The sequence below is a fragment of the Enhydra lutris genome, unplaced genomic scaffold, assembly GCF_002288905.1.
Source record: "Enhydra lutris kenyoni isolate GAN:26980312 unplaced genomic scaffold, ASM228890v2 scaffoldscaffold30, whole genome shotgun sequence".
Classification (NCBI taxonomy): Eukaryota; Metazoa; Chordata; class Mammalia; order Carnivora; family Mustelidae; genus Enhydra; species Enhydra lutris.
In genome coordinates this window covers 4801295-4822339 of record NW_019154114.1, presented here as the reverse complement: position 1 = coordinate 4822339, position 21045 = coordinate 4801295, and the positions used below count along the sequence as shown (strand labels likewise).

Genomic DNA, 21045 nt, shown 5'->3' with positions numbered 1-21045 from the left:
CCCCCCCTATTTATATATTTTTAAAGATTTTATTTATTTGAAAGAGAGACAGAGCACACAAGTGGGACTGCGGGGAGGGGTATAGGGAGGGGGAGAAGCAGACTCCCCATTGAACAGGGAGACCAATGCGGGGCTCAATCCCAGGATGCCAAGATCAGGACCCAAGCCAAAGGAAGACGCTTAACTGAATGAGTTACCCAGGCACCCATTTCCTGATCTTTAAAGGGGACACGTGCTGAGGATTATATGAAATGACACAGATAAGGGCACCTAGGTGGTTCACTCAGTTAAGTATGTGCCTTCAGTTCAGGTCATAACCTCAGAGTCCTGGGATCAAGCCCAGCATCGGGCTCCCTCCTCAGCAGGAAGCCTGCTTCTCCCTCTCCCTCTGCCTGCTACTTCCCCTGTACTCTATCTCTCTGTCAAATAAATAAAATCTTAAAAAAAAAAAAAAAAAAAAGGAAAGAACAAAGATAAAGCACTCCTTTAGGACTTTGCTGACTCTCTTCTCTGGGTCAGGACTGCTTTAATTGATTTTGAGAAGCATTGAGGCAGAAATGTCAGGATCCCAGGGTCAGGTCAGTTCAAGTTTTAAAAATTCTCTATCTACAATGACAACCAAATAATACATGTGCTGAATTTGACCTTCCACTGGTAAAATCCTTTTTTTTTTTCACAGGTGACCCTCACTTTCTAGAGAGATACGGAGTGCTTTACCCACAGTCAGGCTCTGAGGCCATCCTAGATGACTCCTATCACTTCCATTCTGCGCAGACCTGCTAGGCATGGCCCGATCCATAACACTTCTGTGACTGAGTCTTGGCAGGTCAGATACAAATAGTGCTTGGTGTATACGAACATCATTAAAATAGCACCAAACAATGCCTGCCTAGAAGGGTTTCTTGAAAGACACATGAGCCTCCCTCAGCCCCCTAGGTAGCTCAGTCAGTTAAGTGTCTGCCTTCAGCTCAGGTCACAATCTTGGGGTCCTAGGATCGAGCTCTGAGTCAGGCTCCCTGATCAGTGAGAAGTCTGCTTCTTCCTCTCCCTCTGCTGCTCCCCACCCCGACTCGTGACGTCTCTCTGAAATAAATAAATAAAATCTTAAAAAAAAAAAAAAAAAGACACACCAGCCTCCCCAGGATAACCTCATTTGTTTACCATGAGCATAGGAAACTAGACTTAGGGCCTCCAGGAGACAGCTCTGCACTTATGATGCTCATAGCTGCCGCCTCCAGAGAGCACCATGAGCCCTCGCATCTGCCTGCTGCTGTCCAATCTGGAACCAGAGGCATTCCCGGGACCATGGAATGGCAAGCCCTGAACACCCTGCCAAGGATACTTGGACCCTTACTCTTACGGAAGATGACAGAAAGGAATGTGCAGACCGGGTAGTTGGGCTAGGCCTCAGGCCCCCTATCCCATGGACAGAAACTCAAATAGAAAGGTATAGCCGAATCCAGTGAGGGCTGCTAGAATGTGTGAACTGGATAGGCTAGCCCAATATCTGAATTGATCCCGTGGAGTCCCATTCAGGCCCTAGAGCTGAAGACTTACATAAATTGCGCCTAGTTGGGTTCTGTCGTTATCAAATAACTGGTAGTAATGTTGAATGAAGCTGGATCCAATCTGCTCCCAAATTGGCTTGTCTCCCATTCTGGAGCGTCACCCGGCCTCGTTGAGACCTGCAAGACCAGCGAGACAGAGCGGGAAGTGTTGGTACCAAGGGAGCGGGAGCTGGCCAGTTGCTATTTCCTCACTGACCCCCACCCCTCCTGCCCTCCTTGAGCAGAAAGTCCTTTGCTGAGGTCTGTATTCCCAAGAAACAGAGAAGCCCTGGCGAACTGGTAGGAGACCCCTCCCAACACAGACCAGCGCAGGGAGCCCAGAGGTGGACCACACTCAGCCCCTCCTCTGAGGAGCTCTGGATGATGAAACAAAGAGGTGATGCGGATATGAAGCATATAGGATGGGAGCTGAGGGTGGAGCCAAGACAAAGAAAAGTCAGAGCAAGCCCTTCAATGCCTAATGGCAGGGGTGGGGGGAGTGGGACCGGGAGGCGCCTGGCTTTTAAGGGGAAGCTAACCACATCGCTCTCCCACATCTTTTCATTTGATCTTCTCAACAACCTTCAAGGCCAGAGTTACTGTCATTCTTCCCACTTTGCAGGTCAGAAACTAGATGTCTCTGTGTGGAGTGTCTTCTGTTTGCAGTCCTCAGTCCCATCAGCACCACCCCAGGGCTGTACTGGCAGGTGGAGGAAGACCCAGTGAAAGAGGCGGAGATGGCTCCTCAACGCCCCACTTGCAACAAAACAGCAAGTGACCCTCCATTTTCGTCTTGGGAGCAGTTTGCTTCTTTGAGCATGGGTAAATCTCTTCCTATCTTCATGGACAGAGAGTTATCCCTACCCACTTCAGAGCTGTGGCTCTGAGTTCAAAAGATCAGAGGGGTGTTGGGAGCGGAAATGGAGGCTGTAGGAGGAAACATGTCATCTCTTCATACTCCTCATCCCAGCACTGTCTCTGCTGGAAGGGGCTGCTCCTCTCTGGTCTCTAAAGGAGGAAGGGAGACCTCCTCATAGCTACAAACATCACAGCTCTGAGGGTGCTAGATGGCAAACTCAAGCCCCAGATGAGAGGCACTCTGGCTTTGTTAGCCTGGCATAGGAAGGCCACATCTCACTGAAGAATCCCATGATACCAGACTTGTCCATTGTTCTAGAGTTGGGACTATCTCCCCATCTCCTGGTAACAGGACTCTAAACCAAAGAGGTGAGGAGCTGGGTTCGACCCTGCCAGATGACGATTAACTGTGGTGGAATCTGATCGAAGTAACTGCCGTAAGAAGGGCCTCACCTTCCTCCACTCCAAGGGGATGGAGCCCTGATGTTGCCAGTGGTTGCAAAGCCTCACTAAGGGAACCTGCTAGTTCGTTCCAGTCCCTATGACCTCACCCAACGCCAGAGGAGCCAGCTGGGATGGATAGTGTACGGGGGCAGTGGCTTATTCCCAATCTAGCCAATTTCCTAGCCTATGACCAAAACTCCAGCCAATGAGGGGCCAGGAAGATGAGCCAACTTTATTTTAGGTCCCATAGGAGGTGGTGGCACTAAAAATAGGAGCTCAGTGCTGGGATGACTAAGAAATGTCCAGGAAAGTCTAAAACAAGTAGAAGAGAAAGCCTGGACCTGGCCACGCCTGCTACACAGGAACACAAGGTGTGTCCCAGTTTATCCTCTGCCAAGAAACAAATTAACAAGTGGGAAAAGCATAGGATCAACAGCTAGTCTCAGCTGCTGTCTTGGTCACATTTCCAAGGGGTCAGACTGTGGCTATACCCACCCCCCAATCTCTCTGCCGTATCTCAAACCTCTAGCCCTTCTACCCTAGTATTCACTATGTTTGGCTCACTCACTGTGGCCCAGCACTACAGTATCTTACCCCAAGATGTCTGACTCAGTCCTGAAGAGCTCTGGGGCAAAAGGAAAGCTGGAGGAATGGATGAGGGCCATTGCTCACTCACCAAGATGGGGTAGCCCTCAAGAGAGGTCTTGGAGAAAGAGTACATGGCTGATTGAAAGAAAAAGCATAAGCAAGTGTCTGGGCATATGAAAAGAGGTAAGGGCAGGAAACCAGGAAGCTGGAGATGAAGTGTGGCAGGAAAAAAGGCTAAATAAAAGCAGATCCAAAGACAAGAAAAGTGGTGCCATGTGGTAGGAGAGTGATGTAGAGGAAATGCGGGGGTGTTTCTTTCTTTTTCAATATTGTTCTTAAGGTGTGATAACTTGTCAATACGAAAACTACCTGGCAGAAGTAGTGGTGGAGTGAAGAGGGTGGAGGACTAAAGGGACAGGAGGGCACTCTGGTCTGATGGGGCAGAACAGGGCAAAGTGAGCTCTTCTAAGGAATGAGACCGCTCAGGCTCCCAGAAAGTGTGAAAAGGAACCTTCAAAACCATATGGTTTGAGGACTTTTCCAAGTAGGGTCCCTGAAGTCAATACCAACCTGTTGGCCTGTTTGACCCTGTTGTGTTTATTTCCATGTAGTAATCATGACAGCCACGTGGTCAGATCCCACTTTACAGATAGGAAAACTGAGGTTCAGCAATCTGTCTTGCCCCAAGCCCAACTGACACTGGGTTCCCTGGTTGAAGCCAGGGCTTTCTTCCTGCTAACTTTGTCCCCAAGCTCTAAACAACAAAGCTGGCCATATCCCTTTTCTACAACAGCCTCACTTCTGGATTAAACCCTGAAGCTCCTCCACAGGTGGCCTTCCACACCCATCCCTGTGTCCCTACCATTCTCTCCTACCTTCATCCAGCTCCACACACAAATGACCAGACCTCTCTGTGCGCGTGCTTACTGGTTTTTGCCCCACCCCCACCCCATGCATCCCCCGCTGGGATGTCCTCCCACCCCACATCTGCCTGATTAGTTCCTGCTCTTCCTTCAGTTCACTGTTCAGACTCCATCTGTTTGGGTCCTCCCTCCCAGACTAAATGTTGACCCCCAACCCCATGTGCAACACTGTTATCAACACAGCCAGGGCCCATTCCTCTGCCGAAACACTGTAGCTCTGGGCTAAGAGGGTTCCAGTGTGGTTGTTGCCACACCAGCACAGAAAGTGGATCAGCAAACGATAGGATTTCGTTTCTGACTCCAAATTTCCCACAAGCTTTCAACTCATGGCTAGGAGGCAGTATTCCTGCATCCAGAAAAAGAAGTAGGGAGCAATGCGCCCCCTATCCATCCCCATGCAACACAGGAAGGGGTCTGGGTCAGGCTGGGAGGATGCTCCCCAGGATGGCCAGCAAGCCCTGACCTTGCTTCTAATACATATACTGCAGAAAGAACAGTCTGAAAAGAAAAATGCCAAGGCTTAGAGCAGCCTCACATCAGATTGGGGACTGACCTTCATGACGGCTTCTCCTACAGTTCTTCCAAGAGGGCCGCTGACCACGCCATCTCCTGCTTCACCCCAACAGTCCGCAGGCTGACTGAGGCCAGGCTCCTCGAGGAGCAGAAATGACCTTGATGACCTCTCGCCCACTGAGCATCAGCCTTCACTGACCTTTAGGTCTCTGTGGGTGCAAAGACCCTCTAAGAATGTCTCAAAAACTGTGGCCCTCTCCCAATAAATTTGCACAATGGTAGAGATGACCCAGCCTTGTGAATAATTTCAAGTTGTTCACACTCCCTGAGATTCAGCCATAGACCCCAGGTTAAAACCTCTTGCCCAGAAGAGCCCATTAGACAACAGAAAATTTTAATTTTTATCCTCAAATTTTGGGTGTTTCCCAGTGACAAAACTTAAATAGCAGTGTCCAGCTGATAACATGTGATTTTCCCTAATGTGTACCAGACACAGAAATGTGCTAAGAGCTTTATGAGCATTTGCTCCTAATACCCTGTGACTCAACTCCCACATTACACTTAAGCAAAATGAAGCTTAGAAAAGGTTAGCTAACTCACTCAAGGCCATGAGCCTAATGGATGGTGGAACTAGATGGAACCAGGTCTGGCTGACTCCCGGGCCAAGCCCCCCCAGAGACAATAGGGCAGAGATAAAAAACGAGCAAACACGATCAAACACGCAGGTGAGAGAAGTGCTCCTGGGCAAATAAGGCTGAAGCCCTGACCTCTAACCTTGACTTTCTCAGAGAGGGGCAAGATAGGACTGAACCAGGGCTTCTGCCTCCAAACAAAGGCACGGGGCAGATTTCCACACCAAACTCAACAATGGGCGTTTCATGGGGGATGATCTCACAGTTTTCCCAAACCCGCAAAGTCACAGCTCAGTTCTACCATCTCAGCAAATCAGAGATAGATCCTAGCCTAGCTAGGCCTGGGGCAGGGATGGGGGCAGGAAATGATAGGGTAGAAGATGCCACAAACTCCAAACAGATACACAGGAAGACCCATGCTTGTCTTTTTTCGAGTACCCATCACCAAGGCCCGCAGGGAATGCCAGCAGACATGCTGAACTTCTAGTGGGATCCCTGAAATCGGCATCAACCATGGCTGTTAGTTATCCTCATGCGTCCTATGGCCCTCAAATGTTCACAGTGACTTCCCTTTCTATTCTCCCTCACAAGTCTAAACCACTTAGCCTGCCTTCAAGGCTCCCAGGGTGACCTGCCCTCCTGGCTGTCCAACCTCATCTCCTGCCACCTGCTCTCTCCCCTCCTCTACAGTCAGGTATTTCCCTGTTTCTGGAACATGCTGAGCCTGTTCTCACCCAAGAGCTTTGCAACTATCTATCCTTCTACCTGGATTACTATTCTCCCTGGATCTTCAAGAATCTGGCTCCTTGTCACATAGTGTCAGCTCAAATGTCACTTCCTCACAGACACCTTCTCTGACCACTCAGACTCAGTCTAGAGTAATTGCCCAGCTACTCATTTCACCATCTTGTTTTGTTTTCTTACCACTTATCATTGCATGAAATAGTCACACTTAATGTATCCATTTATGATCTCTCTCCCTGACCTAGGCAGCCCTGTTCCCATGGTACCTGGCCCAGCCCTGCTTCTCTGGAGGAGTGATTTCTGGACAAACCCTGCTGAATTTAAGTGGCCAAGTGACCCACTTCCCCTCCAACTAGACCTTCTGTCCAAGTCATCAGGAAACAACCCTTTGTCACCAATCATCTGTCTGTCTGAGGGTGTGGCAAGTGGGGCTTGGCCCACCCACCCCCCATTTGCAAAGCTCTGGTCACCTGAGACACAGCTGTGGCTCAACAGCAGGCACACAACCACAGCCTCAAGGTCAGGAGTCTAGCCTACTCCTCCTCTCCCTCACTGTATGACCCACTGACCCTATCTCCCCACCAGTAATTGTGGGGATACTGGGAGTAATCAACTGAGAGTACAGAGCAAGACCCAGCTACAAGGAGTCAGTCAAGTCCTAAGTGAAGCCCCAGGTCAAGAACTAGAAAAAAGGTGGTTACCTCAGCTTCCTGCAAGGATACCACATCATAGAGCGGCCCCGACAGAAGACTGGTAACTGCCTAGTCCATCACTCTCCCGCCTGAAGTCTGGAGAGCAATCAGCCAAGGTCTGGTGCCTGAATGGCTGGCCGTGACAGAACACTTCCCTGGGGCAGAACCAAGGCCTAGGTGCCCCCAGCACCCTGAGAGGCTTTTCCTTCTCTTCTGCCTAGAGGAGGAATCCAGAGCTTTAGGGCTGCCCTGGTGAAACCTGAGACCTGCATTCTGGTCTTTCTGCTCTGTACTTAGTCCCTGAGTAGCCTCCCTTTCCCCACGTCACTCAGAGATCTCTGGGCCCCCATCCTAGACAGCTCCCATCCATGAACTAAACCCCAGGGTATGAAATTGCAGATCAGGTATATATGGACTTGGCTCTCCAGTTGGGCCTGAAGCTCCTATGTGACCATCCTCGTGGTCTGCTACGACCATGCCTGGCGAACACTGTCCTGACACTCCCAGACTGAGGTGAGCAGAGGAATAAAGGGATGCACATGGAGTCCCGAGGGTGCTAAATGGAACGCCTTCTCTGTAAGCCAAACAGTCACAAGTGTGCTCTCATTTGAGCCTCACAGCTGTAAAGCTAGTATGAGTCTCATCATTTTCTAGACAAGGAAACCAAAATTCCAAGAGGTTAAGAATTCAAGACGATGCAAGGTCACTAGCATAGCCAGCATTAAAACGTCCACTAAAATGGCCTGGATTAGAACAGCTGAGAGCCAATGTCAAGTAGCAGAAAGTACAGAGGTAACAAAGGAGACGGTGAGGAATGGAGCCTTGGCCTTTTTCTTGCCCTCTGAAATCAGCAAGTTCTATACCTCTCAGGAGAGAAAGCCTGAGTGCATGCTCAGCAGATCAAAATAGGACTACACCAAGTGAGAACTTGCATTCACCTAGGACTGAAACCACCTCTGCCAATGGAACCAATGTCTCTACACACAGACATCACTCCCAGGGGGCAGCAGTCTCTGCCCTGGTAAGACCCAGGGGCTCTGATGAAGTATGCAAGGCTTAAAGAAAAAAATCATTCCATAATTTTCCCAGTCTACTGAAGTTCCCAGGCACATCAAATACACCTGCCTCATGAGGGGGAGGTTCTCCTCCTCTGGGATAGTCCCCTCTCTAGTCTCAGGGCTTAGGGAGCTGGCACATAGTAGATACCAGCAACATATAAGGACTTAATATTAATACTCTGCTGAGCACAAAAAGCAATCTTAGCCCGACCCCCAGGATCCTGTAAGTCTACTTTAACATATAAAAATTCCTTTAGGGACATGTGAGTGGCTCATTTGGTTAAGCATCTGCCTTTGGCTCATGTCATGACCTCAGGGTTCTGGAATCAAGTCCTGAATGGGGCTCCCTACTCAGCAGGGAGCCTGCTTTTATCTTTCCCTCTGAGGCTCCCCATGCTTCTTCTCTCTTTCTCTGTCAAATAAATAAATAAATAAAATCTTTAAAACAAAACAAAATAAAATCTTAAAAAAAAAGAAAAAATTAAATTAAAAAAACCCTGAAAAGCCAAAAATCTCCATGAGGAGGTTCAACTCAACCCAAGTCCATTAGAAATCCTGCTCAACTTTTTTCTTTTTTTAAAGATTTTTAAAGGATCGCTAACAACCTTTCTTCTTCAGTGCTCTAATCAATGCAAAGCCCCCTCTTCTGCACAGGACCAAGAGCCCCTGTAGGTCCCTTCAACTCAGCCCTAAGCACGTAACAACATTACTCCTTTCCCCAGCACCAGGACTGGGTAGGATTCATTTTTCTACCTTCAGCCTCAGCCCAGAGCCTAACACACAAAAGGCCCAAAGAATGGTTGCTGAATAATACTAATCATCGGTGAGAAAGGAAAAGAAAAAAAAAATTCCTATTAAGATACTAATGCCCCAGTAAGGGAAGCCCAGAATTTCTTTTATACAAGTGCTTTGCAATTCTATAATTTGAGAATTCTGGTCATTCTTAAACCACTCATGCCACCCCAACCCACCAACTGCAAAGACAGCAGAATAAAGTGAGATGTGGCTTGAAGAGGAGAAGTACACTCCATGTCACTAAAGGTCCTAGTTTTGAGCAGAGAACGCAGGCACCCTCACACCCTGCCATGCTTATACAGCCACATTTTGACTCCCCCATGCCAGGCCCCACTTCTAAGTCAGCCTACCCGAATAGAAGATGCAGATGGATTCTGAAGAACCTCAGGACTCTCCTCTTATCTCTGAGATACAGATGGCCTGCCAAGTTCCAGAAAGGTCAAGGACTTCTGGGGGTCAGGATGCCAACCAATGGCTAGCTAAGCCCAGACACAGAAGTTATAGAAAACTTCTAGGGTTGGAATGAGAGGAAGAGACCAGAATTCCTCCTACTCTCGATGCTGCTGCCAGCGGTGAAGGAACAGTATCAAGAAGGAAAAGTATCTTTTTGACCTTGAAGGAAACCATTGTCATCAAGTCACCTAAGGCCGTAGAATATGCAAACTAATCCACAGAAATAAGTCTAGCTCACCTGAAACCTGTGTCCTAGACAGAACCAATCCTGACAATCTAGAGAGGATCCTTAAACAACTGCTTCTAGTACTAAGAGATTCTATCACAGGGATCCTGTGTATGTTCTGCGGGCAGTCCTTCCTTGTTGCCCATTTGCACTAGCAAACCAGACCCTTCCAAGCCTGCTGAATGAACCTGACTTCCATGTGCTTACTGGCCAGGAGGTGGACAGGAGGTTTTGAGGTTAGAGAGAAGGGAAGTGCTGGTTAGGAGGTCTGGACAGATCTTTGCCTGTCCTCCTTAACCAGAGAGAATGACCAAAGCAGGAAAAAGAAAATTTCCAAAGGCTAGAGCCCGAAGACCAGAAAAACATCACCTGGGGAAATACTCAAGGAAAAAAAAGTCCAGGGGTGGCGGCTTTCTGCCTCATGGGCCTAACCCAACTTTCCTAGGAGACCTGCTTGGTGCTGAGGCCAGGCCTGCAGAGTTCTAGCTGCTGTGTTAATCTTTGCAAGAATTATGGCTCAGAAGCTATACTGGGTCAGAGAAATCAAGGCTCCACAAGCTGTTTCTTCCCCAAATCCCAAGGTTCTCTCTGGACTGGTCCCTTAATACATCATCGGTCAATCAGAAATGCCTTTATAAAGCCCATCAGAAGACTATTTTAAGGCTAGATACTTCTCTCAGGACTCACAGGGGTAGCTGGAATAATCACTGAAGGCAACTTCCCAAGGCTCAAGCAGCCTCCTGCCTGTACACAGGTTACTCCAGCTAGCAGGAAGTGAGCAAGTGAGGGGAGTCTGACTTTCTACAGCTCTCAGCTCTAGTTCTCCCACCCAAGCTTCAGGAGGGCCCCACAGAGTCTGAATCTGAGCCCCACAGCCCAAATGTGCACACCATTGATGTAGCTTCCAATCCAGTCTCTCGTTTGGCACTGGGCTCATGGTCTTCAGGACTGGATTCTACTTTCTCCTCTACTTTTCCCTCCACTAAAACCCACCCTGTCACCACCATTCTCCTGGAATCATTCTCCTCTGTGGGAGGAGGGCAGATGACTCTGGGAAGGACAGATGTGAGGATTAAGCTACCCCTGGGGTCTAATAACATGTCGGGGGCTCACACATCCAACCTCACCTCCGTGGCTTCTTTTCTCCCCTCCTCCACTAAATGGGCCGGCCAACCTACCCACAGTTGGGGCCTGGTCCCCAGTAGAAGGGCGGGGTCTGAGCCTACCAGGCCGGAGCAGCTCATCGCATCAGGCCAGATCCTCCAAGGCTGCCGGGGGGTGAAGTCCCATGTGGAAGCCCCCTCCCGCCCCAGATTCCCTGACCTGCCCTCCACGCAGGAACCCACGCATCAATTCCAGAGTGGGAGTTAGGTTTTGTGCACTCCCAACGGGCAGACAAGCAGGGGAGAGTTCACCTACATCCTAGCCCGTCTATGCTCGGGAACCGGGTGAGAGTCCTAATCCCGGGCTGCGGCAGGAAAGCGCCCTTACCCAATGCTGACTCCGGAGCGGGCCGGGTGGCGCTTGCCCATCCCCGGATCCTTCGCTGGCGGGTGGCAGGACGTGGGGCTGGGGTCGTCCCGCTAGCCTGCCTGCAGAGCTTGTGGGACTCGGGCAGGCCGGGCTAGGCCAGACGGGGCGGGGCCCGGAGAGCCCCATCTGGGTTGGTCTGGACCAGAGAAAAAAAGGCCCGGCCGCCGCGCAGTCCGCTGCACCCGCCATGGACACGATACGGCCGGATAGGCGCCTGGCTGTCTCTCTCTGTTCCCCCCGGCCGCCGCCTCAGAGGACCGGCGGGAGGCGGAGCCGCGCGCGACACATGGCCCCGTCCCCGCGCGGCTTCGGGCCGCCGGTGGGGGGGGGGAGCGCCCGGAGACTGGCAGCGGAGGTTCCGAGCGGCCCAGAGCGCGGCTCCAGCGGCCCAGCCCCCGCCCCGGCGCGCTAGCCCCGACACTCACCCGAGGGGCTGGCACGATGGCGGCAGCGGCGGCAGCGGCAACCCAGCGCGGTCTGCGACCAACTGTCCCTTCCCCCCTGCCTTCCCTCGCCACCCCGCTGCACTCTGGGAAACGCAGTCTCCCAGAGCTCCTTTCTGGCATTAGTGTGCCAGGAGAAAACTACAGTTCCCGGTGTGCTATGCGCCGAGGACCAGCCACGGCCCGCAGAGCGGGAGGTGAGGCTAAGCCGGGGAGGGAGGCTGCCAGGGCGAGCCCCTGAGAATTGTGGTCTAGCGGAAGCCTCTGGAACACCCGAGGTTGGCGCCAGGCAAGGGTCAGGGCTTGGTTGTCTCCAGGTCCCAGCTGGTCCGGCCCCGCCCAGGTTGCGCTGTGGTTTGAAGCAGGCCCCGCCTCCGTGGGAGTCCCGCCTGGCCCCAAGCAGGCCCAGCCGCCCCTCCCGGGGCCCCTGGGCTGTTTCCGCTCCGGAACTCTCCTCCCATTTGGTCCTCTAGCCACCCCTCCCACCTCTGGCCCTTCGACTCTTCCGAGCGGTGCTCTAAAGTCAGCCAGGGCGGAACCCGTAGTGTCGCTGTCCCAGCATTCATGCGCCCTACCAGGCCCAAACCTGATTTCGAGCAGTCGAGGCTTTCCTTTGGGCTGGAGACTCAAGTGCTCAAGTCGGACTCAGCTGGAGACATGATTACTCTTACACTTGTACCAGTTGGGGTCTCCAAAACATTCCAAGTTGGGGTTTTTTTGTTTGTTTGTTGTTTGTTTTTACAGCAGGCAAGGCAGCTAAGAGTTTCATTTTTATTAACAAGAAAAGCGAACTGGCTCACCCAAACTTTCCCCGTGATTTAAGCGACCAGATTGTCAATAATCCCATTTCCATCGTTTCCTGGGCATTACAAACATTCGAAGTAAGGCCTGTGTTTAAGTCAGGCCTGTTGGGGAAATGCTCTGTAGCTAACCCAGGTGGACCACAGGTAAGGGAAATATCCTGGCAGCTCCATGCTTTCCCTTCTGGCCAGAAATCTCAGTATTCCTGTTCTTCCGTAAGTTTTGCACCTTCACCAATATACACACACATACAACGTTCACTTGCTGGGGACGGCTGGTAAGACCAGGTCTGCACTACTTTGCCTGATTCGATGCTTATTAGTTAGCCAGTGAGAACTCTTGGTGGTGCATCTGGGACCTCCCTTGTTCTGTCATTCCCCCACACCCTAGAAGGGAAAACTCTGGATAGACTATGCAAATAACCTCCAGACACCAAGAGTCTTGGCCAGAGCCTGGCCTTCACCTGTCCTAGGAGTGCTGCTGAGAGGTCCAAGTGAGACAACGCAGAAACAGTGTGCCTTCAACAAACAGGAGCTAGGATACGCTTAACGGCATAGGCTGAGCCTGAGAAAGCCCTCACTCCTAGTGGAGAGTGGGGACGTGGGAGAGTGGTTCAATGGCTGCTCACAAAGGGCTTCAGTCCTAGCTGGCCTGGAAGGGCAATGCTGTGCTTCCACCACATTACTATGATAAGCCAGAACTAATGCTAGGAAGGCAGAGATCCAATTCCTTCCCCAATCAGGCACCTGTACAACCTATACTCCACCCCATTTCCCCACCAGAGACTTCTCAAGTCAGTGCCAAGGGGCCAAGAGAAGAGCAGAGACTAGAGAAACATTTGTTATTTCCGTTCACAGATACAGGGAAAGCCCCCTGGGAAGTGGCTTTTTCTAAAGTAAGAGAGAAGGGAGTCATGTTTTATGGAGCCCAGGAAGTGTCCATTTGTGCCTGAACACCCATAGTAAATAGGGCTAGACTTACAGGCTTGCCTTTCCCCCATTGACTTTGAGCTAAATTATTAGTCTAATAAATCTAAATTTATTAGAGATAAAAATGTCACCTCACCCCTACCTTATCTAAAAGCATAGAAACAGGCAAGAAATGAATCAATGGATCACAAATCCCAACTTCTCCACAACGAAAACGTACCAAGGCCAAGGTATCTATACAAGAGTTCTTATGTGTGCAGGAAGCATGGCTACTTTCAGCTGTGATCCTAAGTAACTGCCAGCCCATGTGTGCCACTGTACCAGGACTAAAATGGTGAGTGAAATTCAACCGCAGCTGAAAATTCATGAGGAATTCAAAACCCTCAGAGAAGTGAGCAGTCACAATTTGGTTTAGTTCTCAGTTGCTCCTTCTCCTAACTCACAGCAAACTGGGACTGTTCGGTGCAGTTTCCGAGTAAGCTGGGCCAGGAACTCTGTGAGTTATGAGCCAGGGTCCATGTGCTCAGGGTCCCTTTATGGACAAACATGGTCACTGAAGCATTTCTAGTCTTAGGATCAGTCTGGTCCTTGAGACCTAAGGTAGAGGCTTGTTTAGAGGTCTATTTCCCCACCTTTCAAGGATACTGAAATGAGCCTTTATAAAAATAAAATGGCGAAACTCAAATTAAAACCTTACTTTCTGTTTAATTCGTTTTGCCAAACAAACACAGTGAAAACTTTAGTCTGACTAATTGTACAGAAAATAGAATTTGTAACCAGTAGCAAACATAACAGGATAAACCTAAGTCCCTGGCAAGCTGGATCATCAGCAGGTCACCTAGATCCCCTTGTAGATGGCCTCCTGGGGAGGGAGGGAGGTCCTTATAGGCAGAGGCACAGATCTGCCAGTCCCCGCCAGAATCACAGGCTGCACCTGGGAAGGAAAAGCACTAAAAGGAGAACTGATGTTACTTGGATCTCTTATCACTACACACGGAAGAGTCGTCTCAATGCTGGCCAACCTCAAGCAGTTGTCTTCCCAAACCCATAGTCTTGGGCATCCGACCTGCATCCCGAGTGGGTAATTTTCAAGGTCAGTGGTTCTGAAGCCTCTGCTTAAGCAGAACCTGCAACATAAACTGGAGGTGAGGTGGGGAGTGGGGGACAAAGTCATAATTGCTGGTGTCACCTGTGCAGAGTCTGAGGTCCCAGACTTCAGGACCTTGCTTCAGGAGAAAACAAGAGAGGGTGCCAGGTCATCAGCAAGAGAGTCCAGCTGCCCTAAGCTTCAGTACTGTCAACCAGTGCCCCAGGAGTATAGGGGAGTTCAACAGCAGCGGCCTAAGGTCCCTGTAGGCTGAGAGGGGTCCAGGAGTCCAGCAAGCCGAAGGGGGACGGACCCATTCACATTCCGTGCTTCTTTCGGATGACAGCCATGGCAAGCAGCCGATCCTTCTCACGGAGTTCTTCTCGTAGCTTGGCCTCGGTGAGACGCAGGTGGCGGATGCTGCCTTTCATCTCCTTCATCTTCACCTCCATCAGCGCCAGGATGTCCCGCTGCTCATTAAGCTTGCGCAGGAGCTCCTCCTCCGTGGTGCCTGACGACAAGGAGTAAGAGTGGTCGGAGCCAGTATCAGGGAAGCCCTCTTCCCCCACCACCACCAGCTGGGGGCCCATAGGGCACTCTGCGGCCTCCAGCCCTGCCGTAGCTGCCTCTAGCTCCGACGCGGCGGCTGCGGCAGCTGCGCCCTCTGCAGCGGCGAACTCCACTTGCACGGTCAGGTCGATAGGTTTTACGTCTTCGCCGGTGGGAGTGGTGGGCGCTGGGGGAACAGACCCCGGAGCCTGGCTGCTGTCTACAGCGGCCTGAAGGGTGAGAAGCACAGCAGCAGAGGCAGACACCAGGTTCGGCTGCAGCTGGGAGGCCTGGGCAGTGGAGGCTGAGGGCGACGCCTGCTGCTGCTGCTGCTGCTGCTGCTGCTGTTGTTGCTGCTGCTGTTGCTGCTGCTGCTGCTGCTGTTGTTGTTGCTGCTGTTGCTGCCTGCGGCGGGCGGCTGCAGCCCCAGCGGGTCTGCGCGCTACTTTGCGCTCGTTGACGCCGCGCAGCGGGAAGATGGTGGGGACGCGCACAGTGTAGGTCTTGCGGCCGCCCTGGAAGTGGACGCTGCAGAGTCGGTGGCCCGTGGTGGGCTGGAAGGTGGAGAAGCACCCACTGACGCCAGCGCGGGACACGTTCTTGAGCCACAGGCGCCGCAGTTCAGCGTCCTTGGGAAACGTGTAGAAGTGCAGCGCCTTGTCCCGGTGCGAGTTGTTGTAGCAGCCGGGCACGCAGCACGTAAAGCCTGGCATGGCTGCGCCGCGCGGCCCGGCTCGGCCCGGCCCACCGGCCTCCTGAGCCCTTCGACGGCCGGGTCGGTCTGCCGCCGCCCGCCACTCGACGGGCGGCGCCGTGCGGGGCCTTAGGCGGCCTCCCACTACTGCCGCCCGGCGCGGCCGGCCTGGCCCGGCGTCCCGTGCCCAGAATACGCTTTCCGCCGGCCCGCGCTGCGCCGCCCGCCCGGCCGCCCGCCTGCGCTCCGGAGTCCGCCCCGGGGACGCCGCGAAGGACCGCCTGGGAAGGAGGACTACGCCCCCCACAATGCACCGCGCCAGAAGCTGCTCACTTCCGGAGCGGGGGCGTGATTATTCCGGCCGCTTTCCAGGGCACCGTGACGGCCCACGCAGAACAGATTCTTACCACCCGGCTTATCCCCGGCCAACTATAGAGGCGTATTCAGTTGGAACGCTGTCGCCTGGACCGCCCTTCACAAGGACCCAGAATCCTGATTGGGGGGAGGGAGGTCGCGCGGTGCGCGCCTCTGTAGTGCGCAAGCGCCTTGGGCCTTTGCTTACGGAAACTACAACTCCCGCAATGCCGTGCGCTGAGCTCGGCAACTGCGGCCTGGAGCGCCGCCTAAGGGAGAGGTTGGGTTACGGGGGACTAGGATTTGGGTGAGGTTGTGTGACCGCCGGAAGCGCTTCCCCAATCCTCGGGGCTGCGACTTGATGGCATTCCCGCGGAGATTGGGTGGGGGACCTGAGCTTCAGTACCCAGAAAGACCTCAGGAGCCCCTTTCTCTGCGTTGAGGACTCGTCTAATTCAGCTGCTGCTTGAGTTGACTCATATACTCGCCTAAACACAGTCACCAGAAGGTGCCTACTGTGTGGAGGGTACAGTGCACTGAGTTGGGAACCTTGCTGAAGGAAGAAGCTCAACCGACCGGGCCTGACTACATGGAAGGATGAGGGTCGGACTTGTGGATAATAGATGCACCCGAATGGATGTCTAATCACAGAAATAAGTGCTACAAACTAATGAATAGGACAGAGAAGAAAATGGGAAGCGGAAGCCAAGGAAGAAAAAATGGTGAAAAGCTTGAGTGAGCGGGGAGTAGCTGGCCCTGAGGAAATAACGAGGCTAGGCCCCCCAAAAAAGCCTGGAAGAGGACTGGCGGGGTAGCTGAAGCGCTGAAAGATACCAAACTGGGCTAAGTTAAAAAATTTGGGATTTAATTCTGCAGATGACTGGGAGCTGTTGAAGAACCAGAGGATGGACAGAATTTGTATTGTAATAAGATACCTCCAGCCCCACCACTTGTATGGAGAAAATGTTCTAAAGGGCAGGAGAGGCCGTGGAAAATGAAGCGGAAAGGCCAGGCAGTTGTTCTAGGGATTTACCTGCAAGCTAGTCCTCCTTTGCTGAGTTCCCCCTTTCTCCTACTTCTTGCCTTTCTACACCCTTTCTCCAGACTCTCCCTTCTCATTTTTTTTCCTCCTGATTACAGACCATGGGAATGAAATTGAAGCCTAGTGTATACTATTTCTTTTTCGACTAAAAATAAAAAAGACCAGCAATTTATTTTATTTTTTTTTTAAGATTTTATTTATTTGACAGAGATCACAAGTAGGCAGAGAGGCAGGCAGAGGAAGAGGGAGAAGCAGGCTTCCCGCTGAGCAGAGAGCCTGGCTCGGGGCTCGATACCAGGACCCTGGAATTGATGAAGTTCTAGAATATAGGTGAGGTTCGGTGGGGTGAGATCCGGAGTCGATGACCAAGAAAGAATTTTTGATACATCTTTGGTGCAAAATGGTGGTTTATTAAAGCATAGGGACAGGACCCGTGGGCAGGAAGAGCTGCCAAAGACTGGCAACTTAAAAGCTGGTGAAAGAAAAAAATACAACACCCCAAGTTAACTGTTATTTTTTTAAAGTGCTTTATTATAAAAGGATCCCAAACTTAAAATGTTTTGGAAAAGTACAGGACAATGGGAAGTGAATTATTTGGTCCCTACATCCAAACATCACCATTGCGTTTTCTGTTTACAGTCAGTGTGCTCTGTGGTTATTGGCATGGGCTTCACAGACCCGTAAGAAGAAAACATCGCACTGCTCTTGGCCTATGCAGCTCAGGTCCACAGCTTGAACCCCTTCAAACTTAGGAATGCAGTCCATGGTGAAAGATGTGCATTCATTTAGGTGAATATACAACAATAAAAACATGAATACACACTTTGTTATATGATTAAATGTTTATAAAATGTGTGCAGTAGAGACAAAATTAAGCAAAAGATCATTGTTATCTGTTATTTTGTATTTTCATCGTCCTACTATTACCAGTAGAGTTCTGTTCCTACCTGTCTCAAAACCTACCTTACTCAAAAAATATTAATGAGAGATCAAATTTATATCATTTCTTCATGTACACACAGTGAAGATTATGCTTAGTAAAATTCTACCTCCAGGGCACCTAGGTGGCTCAGTTTGTTAAGCATTTGCCTTTGCCTCAGGTCACGATCCCTGAGTCCCTGGATTGAGTGCCCTATCAGGGTCTCTGCTCAGTGTGGAGTCTGCTACTCCCTCTACCCTTCACCTAGCTCATGCTTTCTTTCTCTCAAGTAAATAAAATCTTTTAAAAAAATTCTACCTTCCAGTAAAGAAAATCACCTCTAATCTACACTTAATCCTTTACACTTATAACATCTAAAATGCATAGCTTTCTTCCCATCCTGAAGGCCCTACCCACCCTCAATCTTGTCACCTCAGGAGAATGGGTAGAACCTTGTCACATGCCTCCCTGTTTCCAATCTTGTCTTCCCTACAAAATCTGTTGTTCATATGGATAGACATATATATACACACACATATATATATATGATAAGCCATATATATATATATATACACACACACACATATATATGTGTATATATATATGATACGCCATATATATGATTCCTCTGCTTAAATCCCTCCAATGGTTTATTGCATTTTGAATAATGTCCAAACTCCTTTCCAGAGCCTGTGAGACACCACATGGTCTGGTTCTTGCTAGTCTCTCATTCCTCCCTCCCTCACTTCATGCACCCAGTATTTTTTTTTTTTAAACAAGTAGCAAATATAAAATGTAATCAGTTATGTAAAACACATAGGCACCTGATCTAGGAGCAAAAGGATAACTCCATGGGAGACTCAGAACTCAAGTTCTAATTAAGTTTCCATGAAAATTTAAAAAAGATGGGGAGGCTGTCTTGGTGAAAATATGGTAAGAGTTTTTAGCGTTACCAGAACTTTTGAAAGCCAAAATTCATCTCCAAATTGCACATGTTTGGAGATCATAACATTTCTGCTGGATGACAAGTAGCATACTAGTCTTTGGCCCACAGACTGATCTCTTCCAAGGCAGAGATGCAAATGCAAATTTGCAAATCTGACCAGGTCACATTGAGGGTAAAATTATTTTTTTCCTGGGCTAGGTGTCCCGCCTCAACTCCAGAGGGAGCTAGGAATAAGACATTCTAATACTAATGACTGCTACTTACTGAGGATGGAGCTTACTGTATATCATACATTGAGTTAAACATCATATCACTCAGGGGCTCCTGGCTGGCGCAGTCTGTAGTGCAAAGGACTCTTGATCTCGGGGTGGTGAGTTCCAGTCCCACCTTGGGTGTAGAGATTACTTAAGTAAGTAAGCACTTAAAAATATATATCTCACTTAAGTACTACAATCCCCTTATAAGGTTTGTATCATACTTAACTTACAGATGAAGAAACCAAGGCTTCGACGGGTTGACACGTTTGTCCAGGTGCACTCCCAAGTAAAAGTGCCTCCAAAACCAGGTTACAACCATCGCAACACGTTCCTCGCGCCTCTGAGCCATAGGGTTAGAACTGCAACTCCCGTGAGGCCGTGCGGCAGCCTCGCGAGAGTTGGCTTAAATGCAGCGGCGGGAAGGCGGCGGCCTCGGCTACCTCAGCGGTTGGGAGGCGGATGGCTGAGGCGATGGCGGAGAGCTACAACCGCGACAGCGAGCCTACGACGCGCACGCTCTTGCGGCGCGTGCTGGATACTGCGGATACGCGCACCCCGCGGCGACGCCGGAGTGCTAGAGTTGGGTACGACGGGGTGCTGCCCGAGCGTGTGAGCAGCCATAGGGATTAGGGGGTCAGACCTCAGCAGGATCCAGGGCAGACCCTGTTTGGAGAGGGAAACTGAGTCTCGGAGAGACTTACCGGGTTCGGGTTAGCTGTTTGTGTCCCCACCCGCGAGACTCGAGGCTGCCAGTTCTCGGGACTACAGAGCTCAACTCTGCTCGCGTCTTTCGGTATTTGCTTCTAGGCGCTCAGAATCTGGCCTTTTGTCCTGTTCTCTGGGCAACACCTTCCCAGGCGTCTTCCCTGAACTGCTTCCTCCATGTTCCCCACCGTTCCCTGCACATTCAGTTCTCTTTCCCTGTAGCTCCCAGCTGGAAGATGGGAAAGGAGGTAGAGAGCACAGCCTGGGCAGAATTCTGGAGGCAGGAAATAGATGCTTTGCTAGAGAGCAGGGAATTTGGCCTGACCTCCTGGTAGTATCTATCAGTGGATGAGGGCTATGGTGAGCTCTTGGTGCAGAGGGTGTGGAAATTGGCATCTGCCAGACTGGGGCAGTGCAGTTTTGGTTTTTTTTTTTTTTTTTTTTTTTTTTAAGATTTTATTTATTTATTTGACAGATCACAGGTAGGCAGAGAGGCAGGCAGGGGCGGGGAGGGGAGAAGCAGTCTCCCCGCTGAGCAGAGAGCCGGATGCAGGGCTCGATCCCAGGAACCTGAGATCATGAGCAGAGCCGAAGGTAGAGGCTTAACCCACTGAGCCACCCAGGCGCCCCAGTGCAGTTCTTTTATAGGCCCCTGGAACGCTATTCACTGTAGGTTTTATTTTTTTAAAAGATTTTTTTTTTTTAATTTATTTCACAGACATAGGCAGAGAGGCAGGTGGAGAGAGAGGGGGAAGCAGGCTCCCTGCGGAGCCAGAGAGCCTGATGCGGGGCTCAATCCCAGGACCCTGGGATCATGACCTGAGCCGAAGGCAGAGGCTTTAACCCACTGAGCCACCCAGGCGCCCCTCACTGTAGGTTTTAGACCTATAAGTGATAAGGTGGGAGTTGTGCCTTGGGAATCTGAGAGGGACTGGAATGAAGACTAGAGCTGGAGTGACCAATGTAGAAGTTGCTGTGAAACCCTGGCAAGTACTTAAAAGGTTTCCAAATATTTAAATATCCTTCTTGCCTTGTTATTTTTTTTTTTTAAAAAATTTTTTTTTTTTTTTTTTTTTTTTTTTGTCAGAGAGAGAGTGCAGGCAGACAGAATGGCAGGCAGAGGCAAAGGGAGAAGCAGGCTCCCTGCTGAGCAAGGAGCCCGATGCGGGACTCGATCCCAGGACGCTGGGATCATGATCTGAGCCGAAGGCAGCTGCTTAACCAACTGAGCCACCCAGGCGTCCCGCCTTGTTATTTTAATGCCAGGAATGAATACTCTTCTAACTGCTCTTGTTACTTCTAACAGAGCCAGT

General features: G+C 50.7%; 3 protein-coding genes across 10 annotated transcripts in view; 1 reads left to right on the top strand and 2 right to left on the bottom strand.

The window, feature by feature from the left end:
• Positions 1 to 11644, bottom strand: part of LOC111152937 (nuclear transport factor 2) — a 16025-nt gene extending 4381 nt beyond the window's left edge. The window contains exons 1-3 of one of the 3 annotated variants that reach the window (XM_022511682.1): positions 11432 to 11644; positions 4914 to 5082; positions 1558 to 1685 (exon numbers count right to left, since the gene is read on the bottom strand). In XM_022511682.1, the coding sequence (XP_022367390.1) occupies positions 1558 to 1656 (99 nt within the window). In that variant the 5' untranslated portion in view covers positions 1657 to 1685; positions 4914 to 5082; positions 11432 to 11644. Of the gene's footprint in view, positions 1 to 1557; positions 1686 to 4913; positions 5083 to 10964; positions 11186 to 11431 lie in introns of those variants that run through there. The other 2 variants (XM_022511681.1, XM_022511683.1) reach the window with 2 other exon arrangements.
• Positions 11645 to 13757: 2113 nt separating this feature from the next.
• Positions 13758 to 15755, bottom strand: LOC111152856 (THAP domain containing 11). Its single transcript, XM_022511539.1, has one exon. The coding sequence runs from the start codon at positions 15526 to 15528 to the stop codon at positions 14584 to 14586; it is 945 nt and encodes a 314-aa protein (XP_022367247.1). The 5' UTR covers positions 15529 to 15755; the 3' UTR covers positions 13758 to 14583.
• A 3732-nt stretch (positions 15756 to 19487) lies between these two features.
• LOC111152850 (centromere protein T) overlaps positions 19488 to 21045 on the top strand; it is a 6594-nt gene continuing 5036 nt past the window's right edge. For 4 of the 6 annotated variants that reach the window (XM_022511529.1, XM_022511528.1, XM_022511527.1 and 1 more), the window contains exon 1: positions 19488 to 19611. In XM_022511529.1, coding sequence (XP_022367237.1) covers positions 19499 to 19611 — 113 coding nt within the window. In that variant the 5' untranslated portion in view covers positions 19488 to 19498. The remainder of the gene's footprint in view (positions 19612 to 21045) is intronic. The other 2 variants (XM_022511526.1, XM_022511525.1) reach the window with 1 other exon arrangement.

Bases quoted from the DNA above. Each gene is read 5' to 3' on its own strand.
- LOC111152856 (XM_022511539.1), bottom strand. From the start codon at position 15,528: ATGCCAGGCTTTACGTGCTGCGTGCCCGGCTGCTACAACAACTCGCAC.